We start from the raw sequence: 13,847 nt of genomic DNA, 5'->3' as shown, positions 1-13,847 counted from the left end.
GGAATAACCATCCCTGTTTGAAAATCTTAAAGACAATCTTGCACCATTGTTCTTTTGTAAATGTGTAGGTTAAATTAGTGTAAGGGATACTATGTGGAACTGCCTTTAAGATCTCTTTCCTTTTCTAATGCCAATCTAGTAATATGCTGTGATAATTAGTTTAAGCTTTGCTCTGTGTGCCTGCTTTAAGATGTAGTAGGTGGCAACCCAGATAAGCTTTGTGATTCCCAGGGTTTGGAACTGCCTTCCTGAGAAATTGTGGCGTCCTTTCTTTGTGATGCCAGGTAAAATCAGTATTGTTCTGATGAGCGTTGGAGGAAGGTGTTTTGTTAATCCTTTTTATTTCTGTGTTTTAACTTGAATTTTGTTATCTTCATATGATACCTGTAGCTGTTAACTGGTGTTGGTCACTTCAGATGCATAGAAAACAGTGCAATAAAAATTGTTTACTTTTTTCCTGAGATCTTGAAAAACAACTGGATGTTGAATTATTTGAAAATTAGCAAAATGTCTGTGGTCATTATGTGGTGGTGTGAAGACCGTATAATGCAAAATACTGTGCTCTCCACAGCTTCCCTGTTGGGGAGGATCAGGCCACTCACCATCAGTAGTGTAGGACAAGATTTGCCCTTACTCTACAGTATTCTCCTGAGATGTAGTGTGTTGTGACAATTTTTCATATGTTTGATAAGAAAGAGGGCTGAATTGGGCTAGGGTTTCTTAAATACACACTCTGCCCTAATGACTCAGCCATAAAGAATCAACCATACTGATAACTATATAGTCCTGCCTCTTAATCAGCAGTCCATTCTGAATGCTGGGTAGTGTTGAAACTGGCTTAGCCTAACCTTCAAAATATGCAGCTCAACCAGAATAATTGAAATAACATGAAACTTCTTTTGTTGACTTAACTAGAATTGGGTTGCAGTTTTAAGCGTTTGGTGGTTTTCATTCTTTAATGCTTTGTTTTCTAGGACTGACATACCTGATGGCAATAAGAAGCTTTTTCCTTCGTTAACACTACAGACGGCTTTAAAAGACCACTCTGAGAGAGAAATGAAGAACAATGCACTACGTGAGCAAAGCTCTGCACAGTGGCCTACTGAAGAGATACTTGATGAAACAAACATAGCAGTACACAGTGCTGATAATTCAGCTTCTTACAATGGCGAGAACTTAACCATGTCTGAAAAGGTTCAGAACAGTGAGTCTTTCTCTTCCCATTTGCAGTTGCCTCATACAAGGACAGTTAGACCCAGGCCAGCGCTTGCATTTTTCTTACAACAGAATATATCCAAACCTTCCTATACTGAATCTGCTGCACCTGCTGAACGTAAACTTCATTTGTATAGTAGTAGGACTGATGATGACACGCAAGAAGCGATTTACCAAAATCTTCCTCCTCCTTTACCACCAAAGAAATATGCTCTCACTGGTTTGCATGGATTAGAATATGAATCTGCTGTGGATTTAAAACCAACAGAAGTACCGGGCACAAATCCTTCCAATGCTGAAAGGCATGTTGCAAGAGTAACTTCAAAGACTGTGCCTGAAGCAAGTCCATTTACACATGAAGAAAGACTTAAATCATTTCATGGGAATGAGTCTTCCAAGATGAATTTTCCATCAAGTTTATCAGTAAACGATCTGCAGGCTGTATCCAATAATCCTATACATAAGGGAGCTTGCCTCACAGGACAAGGTGCTAGCTCCCTGGATGCAAATGCTAATGATATTGTATCTCTTACTACTTACTTTTCAGTTGACAACTGTATGACTGATACATACAGGATGAAATACCACCAGAGACCCAAGCTGTATTTTGCAGACACTGGCGTGTTAAACAAAGAGACACCTTTGCCACCAAGTGGAATACAGATGAACACTTCATACCACAGTAATTCCGAATCAAATTATCCTACAACTGATCAGAGACATAAACCCAGCATTGGAAATATATATTGCAATAGGTAGAATATGCAACCATTGAGCATAAATGCTTGGCACCCCAACATGTTGCAATGTTTAGGTTTCTGTACCTCACTTATACTTCATTTAGAAGTTACAGCTATTGAATGATGGTTTTGCACATGCATGCGTGTTTAAGAGAGATACAAAGACTTTTGGACCTGTTACTTTCGTGCTTTAACAAGATTTGCACTCATTATAGGCTAATGCAGAATTATTCAGCCAGCATTGTTACACTTTTAAAATTAGAATCTACAAGAAATCCCCTTGAAACTGGCATTCATTTGATAAATAGGAATAGTTTGCTTTTTGCAACTAATGAATGCTGCACCTTTTTAACATGACTTGGTTTAGAACATATTTTCATACTAACTAGTAGAAGTCATCATGAAATACCTCCTTCGGGTTCCGATCTCACAAGTGTTTAATATTAGTTACTCATCTCTATTTCAGGGCACTTCCTTTATATTACATAATGTAAATCATGCATCTTTTAATCACCAACCACCATTTTATCAGTCATAGAAAGATAGGATGCTGCCTTACACCAAGTCAGATCATTGGTCCATCTAGCTCAGTAGTGTCTGCACTGACTGCCAGGGGCTCACTATGGCTTTAGACAGGAATTTCTCCCAGCCCTACCTGGGGATTGAACCTGGGACCTTTTGCATGCAAAGCATGTGCTCTGTCACTGAGCCAAGGCCCTTCTCCAGGCAGGAAATGCTTATGCATAATTGTTCAAGATCTCTAATGTAGAATAGCCTTTCGTGGTTTTGGAATGGTGGGTTGTGGGTAGGGAAGTCCATCCCATGACGGTTACTATTCTGGCTTAATGAATTATGGCTACAGTGTTGTATTATTTATTTGGTGTTTATACTTACAAACTTCGCCAAAGGATACATGCAGTAACAAAGAAGTACAGTCTCCTAGGGGTTTCTGTCACCTTGGGTTTCAATTGGAATATTTTGCTCCCTGGTTATGTAAAGTTTTCACAATAAGGAATGATTTGTGTGTTTGTATGGGAAGTTTATTTTGCCATGGAGCCACTTTCAGACCAGCTCATGTTAAAACTGAAGTGATAGACCTTTGGGAACTGTACTACCTCAATATGGCATATTGATTCTGTCCCACTGACGGAGGAAGAAGTGTGCGGGCAGAGTGTACCACCCCTGGCAGCACGATCCTGGCGGGGTGCCATTGCGGCTGCCCCCCCGCCCGCGCTGGGCGCCACCCCTACGGGTGGCACACCACGCCCCCAGGACGCGCGCCCTACCCCCGCCTGCTTTACGCCCCCCAGTGCCGGAGCATGAAGCTCTGCCACTGGTCTGTCCTTAGTGTACATAAACCAAGGGAATTTTGTTAGTTCAGGGGTAGACAATATATGGGTTGCGTGCTGCATCTGACCTTTTCCCCCAGGCCTACATAGCTTTGTGATATCAATATTTAGCTACCTGCCTGTAGATTGATCATTTCCAGGATAAGAACCTTTGCAGGCCGTATGTGGCACCTTGTCTATAGGTGGTTATCAGTGTAAGGAGATGAGCTTTTCTATGGAGACAGACCCTTGTTAAGGAGTTCTGAGCAAACAGAGAATAAGTATTTTTGCAGATGCTTTATAAAGTAGTGGCCCGACCTAAGAATCTTACCTGGAACCCCTTGCAAGATTGTGAAAAGTGCATTTAATGGGAGTGTTGTCTTGACTTTCCCTTTATATTCAGGTACTGTTAACTAAAAAGTTACAGTAGTTCTAATACTACTGTCGCCTTGCCACATTGGTAAGATTTTTTTTTGCTGTTGTAGGCTCACTTTAAAACTATTTTAGTTTAGACTGCAATCTTACAAATGCTGGAGGATATCCTGATATCAGAACTATGCACAGAATGGTACATATAATCTGAAAAATTGTGCAGAAAGTATGTTGAATTCCTTGAGTGAATTATTTCCGTTGCCCTGGATATCTTGTAACAAAGTCAGTCCATCAAATGTTTAGTATTTGAAATGATGCCTTAATAAGTGACTTTGAGTTTATTTTAATATATAAAATAGTAGCTAGAATTTCAAATAGCAATAGCTGGTGTTCCACACAGCCTACTTTAAATATTGCAAATTCTGCATAGCAGTTGGATGTACTAGGGGTTGGTTGGGACTGTCTTTGTGCTGCAGGAAAGATTTTCATATCATGAATTGTATAAATATATTTTTATATTGAAACTTGCTCTGGAAAACATTATTTATATATCTCTGCATGTATGGAAAATACTGTTTGGCTTTCCAAACATTTTATTTAAAACTACAAGCAGGGGCACAAAACAAAATATTCCTCAGGAGCTATCATGGAATCAGTCAGATCTTTGAGGAGGGGAAATGTTATGGCAAGAGACTGTGGGTTGCATCCTGCAAAGTGATCCTGTTTGTGAAAGGACTTCCACTTGTATTATGGAGCTTCCCCTCCCACTCTCAGCTGCCCCCTAAATATGTTCTGGGGGTTCCTCAACTGTCTCAAGATGCTTAAGCATAAGTCCTTGCATGGACAGGACAGCTTTACTGGATAAAACCCTTTAATTCACTTTTTATAAGTGTTTTGAATAAATAAGGCCTTCAAGATGATTGCTGGGAGAGAAAATGTAAATGCCTTTTAGCTTTAATCGTAGTGATAGTTAATATATTTTTCAAACACTCCATAATGCTTGCACTGTACTTGGGATTAAATCCAGAATATGTTTGTGCTTTTAACCAAATTGTGACAATCATAGCATAGCTGCCCAAGACTTTGGGTCTATTCAAGACATTGCTTTGTTTGAGGACTTGCATGCTTCATCATTGTTGGCATAAAGTAATGTCTGCATTGTGAGATTTCACATTTATTTGAATCTGGGATCTTCAGTCATGCCCAGTCTAGATTTGGAGGCCATGTAATGTCTGAACAGACCTCTTACGTTTACGTTAAGTGTCTTAACCATAAACATAACCTAAGATTTGTTGCTTACCAGTATGTATGCACCAGACCAAATATCCTTCAGCAGTTGCTCCACATCTTCTTGCCTCCTCTGCTGCTTCTATCAGTAGTGCTGCTGCAAGCTTGTACATATAACACGCACTTACAACACATAGAACTGCAAGTGAAACCAAACCTTTTCCCTTCATTTAGGACAGAAGGAATTTCATCTAAAAGCAGTCGTGTAAAGTTCCTGTTTCTAATCCAGTACTTGAGGGTTTTTAAAATAAGTAAATAAACTTTTCTCTCTCATTCCTTGTACACAAATAACATGCAATGTTGTTGTAAAGCCTTCATGGGCAGAAGTGGCATTGTGACAAGTACTGGAATCTTAAGTGTACAGTTGAAAGCTCTTACTGAAATGTATTTGAATTTGCAGTATTTATGTAAAGACTAACAAATGTGAATGACCTACTGTAAGAGCGTTACTACATTTTAAAAATGTGCATAGCAAAGTGTCACTTTACAAATGAGAAATGTTAATTTGTAAATTTGTTTCTAACGTCCTTGTGGGCACAGTCAACAAATGTATTCTGTTTGTAAGAAAGTTGAGTAGTGTCATACTTTCTGAAGTGTACATGTCCTTTAAAGAAACTTAGATGTTTCTTCGTTTTCAGTCTTTGTAGACAAACTTTTGTACAGATCTGTGGCTACCAGATAATGCTTCTGTCATAACAGATGGTCAATTTTAACTGACCGTGCACTCTTAGTAGATGAATATTTGCTAGCAAATGTGCATACATTGATTTTTGACTTCTCCAGGGTGCCTATTTTTATAATTGTTCCCTTCAGATTATAGATTTGTATGACTTTTGTAATGTTAAATGCATTTAACATGTCTTGTAAAAATATTTTCATTGTCTAGAAAATTTTAATCCAAAATTGCATTTTTCTGCCCATTCAACTGTCAGATAAAAATGGAGTTACCCTACAGAGTGTTTATCTACTTCACTTGTATGTGTGTTTGTTCCTAGCGAGGTTTGTGTTTTACTGTTGATAAATGTTATTTTCAAGAAAAGGGATATAATGTTGCTTAGCACTGAAAGACTTCTCACACTGGGATTGTTAACCTTTGTGTCAAATGAGCAAGCTAGCTGGTAGAAAATCGGTTTTCGTGACTTCCTTCTGCTCTATTGCATTTTTCATTGCATCTAAGTTTTAACCTTGCAGGGTTTTGTGAGACTTGTGTTCCTGCAAACAGGTGGCTAACCTGTGGTCCTCCAGCTGCTGCTGGGAATTGGGAATTTAACAAAATCTGGAAGGGTGCAGCTGCCTGTGCTGTACAAAGGCTGAAATGAAATTAATTCCCTGATGTGAAACATATTTGACATGGGTCAAGTTCAGGCTTAAGTCCAAACTCATTTAGTGTGGTCTCCTCTTTGTTAAGGCTGCAGCTCTGTACACACTTAAGTGGAACAAGAGCTGTGGGACTATAACCAGACTAGCATAAAAGTGATTGATCTTTGTTCTTATGTGCTCTAGTTTCAGATTTTCAATGCGTACAGTCGTACCTTAGTTTTGGAATAGCTTAGTTCCCAAACATTTTGGCTCCTGAACGCTGCAAACTTGGAAGTGACTGTTCTGGTTTGCGAACTATTTTTGGAAGCCAAACGGACTTGCAGAATGGATTTGACTGTATAAGCATATACTGTAACTACCATGCACAGTGATACTGGGGCCCACATTGGTGGCAGCAATGTTAGTTCATACCCTGTTCATATTGTATGGCAATGAAGACACACCTTCATTCCCTGCCCACCCCTCCATTTTTGAATGGTTTTTTCCTCCTTCTCAACCACTCCTTTCATAGCATAGAATCATAGAATCTTAGGAGTTGGGAGGGGACCCAAGGGTCATCTAGTCCAACCCCCCTGTAATGCAAGAATCTCAGCTAATGTATCCATGACAGATGGCCATCCAACCTCTGTTTAAAAACCTCTAAGGAAGCAGAGTCCAGCACCACCACCTCTTGTGGGAGTCTGTTCCACTGCTGAACAGCTCTTACTGTCAGAAAGTTTTTCTGAATGTTCAGTCGGAATCTCGTTTCCTTGCAACTTGAAGCCATTGGTTCGAGACCTACCCTCCAGAGCAGGAGAAAACAAGAGTGCTCCCTCTTCCATGTGACAGCTCTTAGGGAACGCTGAGAACAAAGTGTTTTTAAAGAGAAACTGCTCAATGTGTGTGATAAGAGGCTAGGAAGGCACTGTGCTTACCTTCAGGCATGCACATGTTATATTCTGAAACTCTGAACCCACACAGGCCAGTCACTGCAAAGGACAAACACAGCTGTCCTATCTAATTCAGTTTGGCTGTTGGAATTGGCCATAATGCCCAATAAAAGGGATATCTGCTTACCCTTAACCATCTGCAGAACAGACTTTTAAACTCTTCTGCACATCAACAGTTATATCTGCCTTCCAATCTATTCCAAATTACTCTTTAAAGTGTGAATGCATAGATAAAATGAACCATTTTAATATAGTGGAAAACCATCAACAGCAGCGTAACATTTGTCATAAGGCACAACTTCCATCCATTTCAGGTTGAAAAGTAGAAGGTCAAACCACACGTCTGGCAGGCTCAACAAAGAGTGCTAACAGTTCAAATGCAGTTGTCGCAGGCATCACTTCTCGAGAGAACAGTCTGTAACAGTTTCCCAAACGTCTCTCTGTTCCGAACAGACATGCTGCTGGAGGAATGGCAACAACAGCTTTTCTACCATGGAATCAGGTTGTCCTGCTGGATGAAGAAAACTGAAGTTAGGACATAGTATGTCAGTGTGCCCGCTACAAACTGAATATGTAAGCAGACCCAATGGACCAGACCAAAGATCTAAGCAGGCCAGAACCCTGTTTCCCACTGTAGCTAAGCAGATGCCTCTGCGAAGCCTGCCAGCAGGACATAAAAGCATTTTTAATCACACAAAAAACACCCACACCCACCATAGGTTGCAGTCCATGTAGCACTAAGGTGAAAGTTCAACCAGCATAAAGATTTTCTCACCATGCACACCCCTTAAATCGGTTCTTAGGTTTCTGGAAGTTATGGAAGTTGAACGGACTTCCGAAACAGATTCCGTTCGACTTCCAAGGTACGACTGTATTGTTTTCCATCCATAACCATCAAGACTGAATTAGTGTTAGAAACACAGGTATACAGTGGTACCTCGGGTTACATACGCTTCAGGTTACAGACTCCGCTAACCCCGAAATAGTACCTTGGGTTAAGAACTTTGCTTCAGGATGAGAACAGAAATTCTCAACACCGTGCTCCGGCGGTGTGGCGGCAGCAGGAGGCCCCATTAGCTAAAGTGGTACTTCAGGTTAAGAACAGACCTCCGGAACGAATTAAGTACTTAACCCGAGGTACCACTGTATAAGTTAATGCCAAACGGCACCTTAAACCTAGTTTATGGTCTGCACAATGGGGTGTCTAGGTGGCATTTCCACCCCATGAAAATTCTTATTATTCATTTCATTTCTATACCACTTTAGATTTTAAAGAACAAACCCCAATGCAACACATTAAAACATCAAATAAAACAATGCAGAAGAAAGCAAATTGAAGCTTCAAGGAAAATACTTCAGATCCTTCTCTAAGTGACATTCTGCTTTCCCCATATTCATTTACCTAATAAATTTATATAGGGGTCCAATAACCGAAGAACTCTAGGAATCTGGTGTGGTATAGTGGTTAGAGTGTCGGTCTAGGACCTGGCAGTTCAAAGTTCAAATCAAAGCTCAGTCCTGAAGCTCACTGGGCGACCTTGAGCCAGTCACAGCATCTTAGCCCAGGCATGGCCAAACTTGGCCCTCCAGCTGTTTTGGGACTACAACTCCCATCATCCCTAGCTAACAGGACCAGTGGTCAGGGATAATGGGAGTTGTAATCCCAAAACAGCTGGAGGGCCAAGTTTGGCCATGCCTGCCTTAACCATACCTCACAGATCGTTGTAGGGATTAACTGAGTTGGGGGGTGAACCATGTACTCCTTGGAGAACAAGGTGGGATATAAATGCAATAAATGAGCTGCTCTGTTTATCTGCTTAAGAAAGGCACAGGAGTCAGCTAGATAGAGATGTCAGTTGCCAACTTGGCATCCAGAGATTTCCACATGGGCACAATTGGACCGGTCACATAATGTGACTGGCGCCTGTGGGGTTTCTTAACACTGATGTGAACACGTACAAATGGGAACAAGCAGTTTTTCCAAGCCCAGGTTTGGTAATTGGCACATTAATAAACTGCTGAAGTTAGTTTTGGCAAGGTGGCAGTTGATACAATTCTGCTGCACGTGTTTTGACTACCTCTGTGTTCTCAAAATCACAGGTGACGTATTAAAAAACAACAACTTCAAGATGTTGCAAGAGTTCCATTGTATGCCGTTTCTCCAGGTCTTGACAACATTACATGAAATTCTGGACATGCCTGTACATTTGCCACAACCAGCAAAATCACTTACCAAGTCGACTCTATTGCATTGTCAGTATTCCATTATTGCATTTATTGCAAAAGCTCCAGATCCAATCTAATCTCAGCATCAGTAAAATGTTTGACTGCAGTACTTAATAGAACACATATGTGAAACTCCTCCAACCATAGTAATGTATCTCTAAATGGTCGTGCGTGCTTTCAGGCTATTCTTACACCTTTAGCATCCACTGATAGGACACCACAGCAGCATCAATTATAGGACGATACTAATGTGATGCTGGACAAAGTTGGGTATCACCTCCCATGTTGATGTTGAGCCCAGTCCAACTGACAGCATGCCGGACAACCATGTCCAACCGATACAATAGAAACAATATTTGGCCTCTACATATGTATTGCAACAACCAAGCTGTCCTTGAGGAAGATAATAACTAGGTTTTACGAACAGTTAAAATGTTTGAGAAAATTTTGCACTTCAACTTTTATGTTTTTTGGACTTGTCGATGCAGGCATGATAGCAACACGCTGGAATAATAAAAAGTACCCACTCTGGATTTGAGTTATCTTTCTTTCTTTCCCCCTCTTCACTTATATTTCACATCAAAAATGTTGCATTTGCCAAGCTGCTTTCTCACCTTGTGAGAACGTTTGAGTAGTACAGACTTTGGACTTTCTTTCTTTTTCTTTTTTTTTTTACACAACTGCAAAAAAAAGGGGGCGGGAGTTCAGTGATAAAGGACATGCTCTACTTGAAGAAGGTTCCAGGTTCAAGCCTTGGTATCTCCAGACAGGGCTGGAAAAAGACTCTTGCATAAAACCCTGGAGAGTTGCTTGCTGTCACCTAATTAGATAGATGAGTGGGCTGCCTTATAATTGGAATTTCCACTTGGCCAAGCTGATAAAGCCTCATTTTCCTCCGGCCGAGCCTTCAGAATCGCCTCCGACGAATAATTAACGACCTGAGCCTTTGATGAGGCCTCAGGCACATTCCATTAAGCAGAGTTTCCAGCAGCATGCGGAAGTGATGAGATTTATGGCTACATTGCAAAGAGTTGTATTTCTAAGCTACGCAGACAGAAAAGACATCCTCTCTCTATGAAAGCAGAGAGCAACTGAACAAGGAAACAGGAAACCACAAACGTCACATCCCGTCTCCTCTCCTGTGAGACTTCCAATAGTATGGAATCCCAGGAATGTAAACAGAGTCCTGTGACTCCACGCAGCTGCTCAATGGCAAAACAGAAACTAACAGGGAGTTCAGTGGTAAAGGACATGCTCAACTTGAAGAAGGTTCTAGGTTCAATCCTTGGTATCTCCAGATAGGGCTGGAAAAAGACTCCTGCATAAAACCCTGGAGAGTTGCTTGCTGTCACCTAGTTAGATACACGAGTGGGCTGCCTTATAATAGTGAAAGCTATTCATTACCAACAACCATCATCTGCTATGTATTTTGGGAAATGATCTGTTTGTTTTCTATGGGTTTGGCTGCCTCTTGAGGTATTGTCCCTAAGGCTGGCATGAGAGCCCCCCCAAATGGGGGAGGGGGCCCTCACAAACGTCTGGATGCCAGGTTCCATTTTGAGTCAAGGAGGCTGACCAAAATGTGACTTCAGCATTATTTCACCTGATCTTCAGCATGACGGAGCAAAATTCACAAATGACACTATCCATTTAAAAATCTCAATATTTTCTGGATTCTGAAAATTCCTGGGCACTTCCCACTAGTGGTTAATAACTTTCCTATAGTCATAAAATTTTGGTGAATAACACGTAGAAGACAGATGACGCCTCTATGGACACTTCTATTTTTAAGCAAAACCTAAAGGGTAAGACATTCTCCACATCTTTTCAATGACGCTCCCAAAAATTTTTAAGCAAAATATTATGGATCTTATCCAGTCATTTTGAATTCTCTTGAGCTGTAATTGGCCAAAATGTGTGAATCTTATGGTCCCAACCAGCATTTTATATATTTTCAGCTCCCCCTCTTCCACTTTTTAAACCGATTATACATACACACCAAAGGAATGGTTACGTTGCAATTTAGGCCTCACTCTAGTTGTGAGTGTAATTTGTTTCCAACTGTTTTAATGCTTTGCTTTATATTGTTCTGGTAAAGGGTTATTAGAATAAACTAATATCTTGATTTTTGACTCTATGTATAAAGGTGGGGTGTATGGGGTGTTCGGGGAGAGGTAGTACCGCTGGTGGGGGACACACTGTGCTCCTTCAGCGGTAGTATGTCCACTTTTGGTCCCCACACTGCACTCAGCTCTCACCTATGGCACCTATTATGCAACAGTGGCCACACCCTGGGAAACTGCTTCAACTGGCTGGTTATACTAGAACAGGGGTAGGCAACCTAAGGCCCGTGGGCCAGATGTGGCCCAATCGCCTTCTCAATCCAGCCCGCAGACGGTCTGGGAATCAGTGTGTTTTTACATGAATAGAATGTGTCCTTTTATTTAAATGCAACTCTGGGTTATTTGTGGGGCCTGCCTGGTGTTTTTACATGAATAGAATGTGTGCTTTTATTTGAAGTGCATCTCTGGGTTATTTGTGGGGCATTTTTTCTTCAAAATATAGTCCGGCCCACTACATGGTCTGAGGGACAGTGGACCGGCCCACGGCTGAAAATGGTTGCTGACCCCTGAACTAGAAAGTGGTTTCGGCAGGAGTTGTAGAGGGAGATGGGCTCAACTTCGAAAGAAGGAAAACCTATCCTAAACTTCTGCTACTTTGCAGGAGATCTTGGGGAGAAGAAAAGGCTGGGGAAGTAAACCTACTCAAATCCAGAATGGAGTCCCTTAAAGCAGTTGGATGGCCAAGCTGGTGCCAAACATGTTGCTCTGATTTCCTTTGGATCATATCAATGAGATCAAGGAGTCTTGCCATCTGGGCAGCCCAGGACCTCCATACAGCCCACCTCCTAGGCTTGCACCCTGGGAAGGTCACTTTGGTGCTGCTAATGCAGAGGTTCAACTTCACCCTCTGGAGGCACACTCCATTGTCTCTGGAGACATGAGCTGAATGCAACCTGCGTCTGCGCGGGTCGCGATTCGCCGCTTCTGCGCATGACGTCATTTTGAGCGTCTGCACACGCAAGAGCGGCAAAACCCAGAAATAACCAGTTCCGTTACTTCTGGGCTGCTGCGGGACGCAACCTGAAAGCGCTCAACCTGTAGCAAACGCAACATGAGGTATGACTGTAAAAGGTAGCAGCACCGCGAAGATTTCTTATTTTCTAAGAGTCCAAATTCTTGCCTAAAGAATCTAGCAACCAAAAGAGTTTTAAAGCTATTTGAAGCATGCCAATAATTCCCAACTGAAACAGGGGGTCAACCACAGGCAAGCTGCCTCTCACCCAGGTAACTTTCACAACCCTTATGACCACGGCCGGGTGGCATTTTGGAGAAGGAACTTAAAAACACGAGCTCACCCCTATTCCCCCCCTTGGACATCTGTCTCCCTCTTTTGTCACAGGTAAGTATTTCCTCCTCCCAGCACCGTCTGTTACCTGCACACCCTTGCTAGGCTAGCAGAACCCGATCAAGGAGCTTGCTGTCTCCTCCTACGCTCCTCCTACACCGGAAAGCTTTGCCTTTAAGCATCAAGCTCCCCTTCTCCTCTTTGTTTTAACCTCCAGCCTGAGGAAGAGCCCTAGAAAAAGGACCCTCAGGCCATTTGGCGTAGCAGGGAGCCTTCGACTAGGGAGGACCCGAGTTCGAATCCCCACCTCGCCCTCGGGCCAGCCTATCCTACCTCGCAGGGCTGTTGTTGAGGATACGTTGGAGGGCAGCGGGGAGACGCAAGTCGCCTCGAGCCTCTTGGAGGAAAAGTTTTGATGCGAAATGCAGGGTTTTGGGGGAGGGGAGGGTCTCCTTTCTCTTACCGTCACGGCAGCAGGTAGACGAAGACGAAGAGCGCCAGGTTGAAGGCGGCCATGAGCCACAAGTCCAGCCAGTAGGACGTCCCCGAGAGAGGCGGCCCGCGGGACCCAGCCCCTGCGGCCCCCGCCAGCCCCGGCTCCCGCTCCGCCGGGCGCCGCTCTCGCAGCTCCACTCCGTTCGCCAGCTCCATCGCCCCTGCGCCGGAAAGTGAGCAAGCCGGTCAGGGCGCGGCGGAGTGAGGACGCGGCTCGCCCACGCGGGAAGAAGGTCCGGCCGGCAAGACGACGCCCGGCTCACGTCCGCAGCCTGCGCCCGTAGAGATTCAACGGCGGAAAAGTAGAGAGAGACACGCGCGCACCCGGACAGAGACTTCCGGCGGAACACGGAAATCCGGCCCTTGGAGCCGCAGAATCACCTCGCGGAAGCTTTCTATACTTTTCGCCCATAAGGTTAAAGCGGGAGCGAGCGGACGTAGGGGCTCACCTGCAGACAGGATGTGCTTGTGAGGTGCGACTCTATAAGTTTCCTATCTCATTGCCTCGTGCGTGACTGCGTCATAGA

At 43.0% G+C, this 13,847-nt stretch overlaps 1 protein-coding gene and 1 long non-coding RNA gene across 2 annotated transcripts in view; one reads left to right on the top strand and one right to left on the bottom strand.

Annotated features, from left to right (window-relative positions):
* The window catches only part of USP53 (ubiquitin specific peptidase 53), a 28,765-nt gene extending 22,856 nt beyond the window's left edge, over nucleotides 1-5,909 (top strand). Inside the window, exon 16 of the mRNA XM_081021872.1 lies at nucleotides 975-5,909. Coding sequence (XP_080877998.1) covers nucleotides 975-1,974 — 1,000 coding nt within the window. The 3' untranslated portion in view covers nucleotides 1,975-5,909. The remainder of the gene's footprint in view (nucleotides 1-974) is intronic.
* Nucleotides 5,910-7,422: 1,513 nt separating this feature from the next.
* On the bottom strand, nucleotides 7,423-13,555 carry LOC308485886. Its single transcript, XR_013990806.1, has 2 exons — nucleotides 13,289-13,555; nucleotides 7,423-7,702 (listed from the first exon to the last, which is right to left on the bottom strand). It is a non-coding gene; the product is annotated as an uncharacterized lncRNA (long non-coding RNA).
* Between the last annotated feature and the right edge of the window lie 292 nt (nucleotides 13,556-13,847).

Source organism: Podarcis pityusensis (genome assembly GCF_964106645.2).
Source record: "Podarcis pityusensis genome assembly, chromosome: 9".
In the NCBI taxonomy this organism is placed as follows: domain Eukaryota; kingdom Metazoa; phylum Chordata; class Lepidosauria; order Squamata; family Lacertidae; genus Podarcis; species Podarcis pityusensis.
Note: the sequence above shows the minus strand (reverse complement) of the source record. Positions and strands in the feature narration are given on the sequence as shown.